At 48.8% G+C, this 4,117-nt stretch overlaps 1 protein-coding gene across 1 annotated transcript in view; it reads right to left on the reverse strand.

Annotated features, from left to right (window-relative positions):
* GP1BA (glycoprotein Ib (platelet), alpha polypeptide) overlaps positions 1-1,176 on the reverse strand; it is a 1,931-nt gene extending 755 nt beyond the window's left edge. Inside the window, exon 1 of the mRNA XM_006863484.1 lies at positions 16-1,176. Within this exon, the coding sequence (XP_006863546.1) occupies positions 16-1,176 (1,161 nt within the window). The remainder of the gene's footprint in view (positions 1-15) is intronic.
* Between the last annotated feature and the right edge of the window lie 2,941 nt (positions 1,177-4,117).

Consider the following 4,117-nt stretch of genomic DNA (forward strand, 5'->3'; position numbering starts at 1 on the left):
TGGGGTGGTCGGGGCGGTGGTGGGGTCTGGGGTGGTCGGGGTTGTGGTGGGCTCTGTAGTAAATTTTAGAATTTTGGAGAATGTGATGGATTCTGTAGTAGATGGAAATGTGGTAGAATCTAAAATCTCTTTGGTTAGGAATGTGGTCTGTCTGGGAGTGGAGTTTTGGAGTGGAGACCAGTAGAACATTCGATTGCCTGGAGAAGTGGTGGATTCTGAGTGGAATAAACCTGTATAGGTTGTTTGGGCTTTGGTGTTGGTAGAGAACTTAACCACAATGTTTGTGGTCACTGTGTCATCATAGGTGTCATAGAGGTCCTGATCGTCACCGAGGGAGGCGCAGCCCTCCCCTAGGTAGGTGTAAACAGGTATAGACAAACTGGTACACCTCACACTGGCCACATTGGGGGTCATGGCCTTGACATCCACACCCTCCTTCCATAAGTAGACATTGTTTGAATTATCCTGTAGCCAGCGACGGAAATAGAGAATCTCACAGTTACATTCCCAGGGGTTGCTGTGGAGGAAAGCAAAAGGCAAGAGATGCTCCCCAAAGAACCCCTTAGGTACTGTATGCAGCCAGTTCTCTTGGAGGTAGAGGGTATCCAGGTCATCCAACCCATCCAGGAGCCCAGGAGGCAGTTTGGCCAACTTGTTGTTAGCCAGATTGAGCTTCTGCAATTTAGGTGTGGGTGCCAGAAGCCCTGAGGATAGATCCCTCAAGCCATTGCCACGCAGGTCTAGCTGTTGGAGTTGGCTCAGTCCATCCAGGACACTCGGGGACACGGAGGCCAGGTTATTAAAGGAGACGTCCAGGATAATGAGGTTTGGCAGTGCCTGCCCTAGTGGGGGCAGGCTTTTCAACTGATTGTGTGACAGAACCAGGGTCTCCAGCTGAGGCAGTTTTCCATCCGTCTGCAGCATGGCCAGCTGACTGTGATCCAGGAATAGCTGGGTGAGGGGAGTCAGAGCCACCACAGATGCTGTGGAGAAAGTAGCCAGCGGGTTTTGACCCAGGCGCAGGATGACTGTGTCCGCTGGCATGTCTGGAGGCAGTGCCTTCAGTCCCAGGTTCTCACAGTTGACCTCCACCTGGTTGGTCTCCTTGGATACCTCACAGGTGAACTGGGAGTGTGAGGGGCTTGGCAACAGGAGCAGCAAGAAGAGAAGATGCATGAGGACCTGCGTTGGGTGGGGTGGGTGGGTGTTAAGTGGGTGTCCTGCCAACCACTGACTGTATTCGCCTGCCCCCAGGCCCTAATGCAGTCTCTAGGTTCCTTTCTAGAGACCCAGCTTCCACTCTTGCCACCTACCCTGGCATCCAAAGCCCAAACTGCTCCTTCCTCTGCTCTCTCCCTCAGAACCCCTTCTCCCCTGCATCCCAAACCCAACTTACAGATAGTCAGAAAGTCCTCCGAAGGCACAGAACTTCTTCCAGGGTGTGACTCAGTCCTTCTGTCTTCCAGCCTCAGGGAGGGCATAGCCAGGGACAGGAAGGAGCTGGGGAGGAAATGCCAGCCTGATAGGGTCTCCCCTCCACCCCCTGACCTGAGAATGGAATTGCCCTCCGGGACACAGGCCCTTATCACCTCCCTCCACAACTTTCCACAAACCCTCCTTTTGGCTCTGCTCTCTCCCACTTTGCTTCCACACTGGGGAGCTCAGGATGGATGCTTTCAGCGACTTCCCCAGCTCACACAGCACTGCTGCAGCGCCGTTAGAGCTCCTTACTGTATTCTTGGTGGTAGTTGGTTATGTGCCGTGAAGTCGGTTCTGACTCAGCAACCCTGTACAGGGTTTTCGAGGCTGTAAATCTTTAAGGGAGCAGAAAGCCTCATCTTTCTCCCATGGAACAGCTGGTAGTTTTGAACCGCTGACCTTAAGGTTCGCAGCCCGATTCGTAACCACCATGCTACCAGAGCTCCTAGAGTTGCCTAATTTTAACTCCCCTCCCTCTATCTCCTCACCCTCCAGGCTAACATCTCCCCTTGCTCCATGGATTTAGTTCTTACCAAGATTACCAGAGCTCTCCATTTTCCAGACACCTCCATTACGATAGGACTTAATTGTGGCAGCCTGTTCGCACATAGTCACACCCTCCTTGGGGTCTCCCTTTGTTCTCTGTGACACTGTGACTTCCCTGGTTTCCCCTCACCTCTCAGTCTCATTTGGAGACTCCTCCTCTGTCTGTGCTGAAATTTTAACTTGTCCCAAAGTTTGGTCTTGGATCCTTATCTTTTCTTCTGCTACATAAGCAAATCATCTAGTTCTTTGTCTTTAACCACTACCTAGACCCCCAAACCAAACCAAACCCTTTCCAACTCACAGTAGCCCTGAAGGAAGTGTAGAACTGCACCAAAGGGTCTTGGAGATTATCGTCTTTACAGAAGCACATTGCCACCATCTTTCTCCCAAGGAGCAAATGATGGGCTTGAACCACCAGTTCAAGACCTATCACCATTTAACTACTGGGCCACAGGGCTCCCTACCTATACCCAGTGACTTTCAAATCTTTATCTCTGACCCAGACTCCTTTCCTGAGGCCCATTTGTATGTCCAAGTGCCTTTTGGACTTCTCTTCTTGGATGTTCCACGGGCACAAAATGCCATGTTCAAAGCAGAGTTTATCATCTGCTACGGATTGAATTGTGACCTACCCATACTATGTGATGGAATCCTAACTTCTATACCTATGGATAGAATCCCATTTGGAAATAGTTTTTTCTCTGCTAATGAAGCTCTATCAATGCAGGTGGAGTCCTGGTGTGGCGCTTTGGTTTAATGCACTGGACTGCAAAACCAATTTGAACCGCAAGGTCGGCGGTTCAAGCTCACCAGCCACTCCTCAGAAACCCTATACAGGGCTTGGAACTGACTCGATAGCACTTAACAACAACATCAGTGTAGGTGTATCCTAAATGTAATCACTTCTGAGTTATAAGGAACAGCATAGACAGAGACAAGTGAGCACAAATGGGAAGAGAGATGCCACCTGGACCTGAGGAAGCCTGAGACTATAGAAGCTTAAAGAGACAAAGATTTTGCTCCAGAGCCAAGAGAGAGAGGTCTGGTGCCCTGAATTTGGACTTTCAGCCTCCTGAACTGTGAGAAAATAAGTTTCTGTTCTTTTAAGCCACCCTATGTGGAATTTCTGTACAGCCGCACTAGGAAGCTAAAATATCATAATCTCTCTAAACAGCTTCTCTTCCTGTGTTCTCCAACTTAATGAAGGGACCCTCATCAACCACATATCTAGTCAGCCAATCAATACACACAAAAACCCGATGGTCCAATAGTCATGCCTAACTCCTTCCTTCCTTCATCTCCACATTCCACCTATCACCAAGTCCTCACGATCTTTTCCTAACCTCATAAGTCCACTCCTCTCCATCCACATTTCTAGTCCACAGACCATATTTTCTCTTGCTTCACAGTGAGAGCCTTCCATCTGAGTTCCCTTTCAGAACTGCACATCAGCTCCTGGTCTTCCCCTGTTCAGAAGGAAGCCTTACATTTCCTACAAGACTGACAGGGTTCTGCATAAACTCACACTTGCTTTCTAGCTCATTGCTTTCCCTTCCACTTCTTACTTGGGATCGTGCTCTTTTCCCAGAGTAGCCTTTCTTTCACCTCTTCTGCCTAATTCTAATTCATTTGGCAGGTCCAGCTCAGAATTTCTTCCTCTGGGGAACCTTTTCCGACTTCCCAAGACCAGGTTAGGTGCCTATTTCAGAAAGGTTCACTGTCCCTTTGAATGATGAAAATGTTCTGTCTGCTGTCCTCCAGAAAGGTCACCCAATACAACCACATGAACCTGCTTCTACTTCCTCACCGCTGGGAACTGAACCTGGGTCAACACTTGAGCCAGTTACAGTTAATCCATAAATTTACCTTTTATAAAAATACTAAAAAAGTATTTGAAGCTATGGAGAAAACGTGGCAGTGAGCAGCAGGGAGGGAAGTGGAATGTTGCAGAAAGAAAAGCCGTGGTGAGGAATATAGCTCTGAGGCTGTTGTCACCGCACTAGGATCCAGTAGAGGTTTTAGTTGTAAGCAACAGAAATTTGGGTAACTTAGGCTGAAAAGAGAGTCCTGGTGTAGCACTGTGGGTTAATGC

The sequence above is a fragment of the Chrysochloris asiatica genome, unplaced genomic scaffold, assembly GCF_000296735.1.
Source record: "Chrysochloris asiatica unplaced genomic scaffold, ChrAsi1.0 scaffold00054, whole genome shotgun sequence".
NCBI lineage: Eukaryota > Metazoa > Chordata > Mammalia > Afrosoricida > Chrysochloridae > Chrysochloris > Chrysochloris asiatica.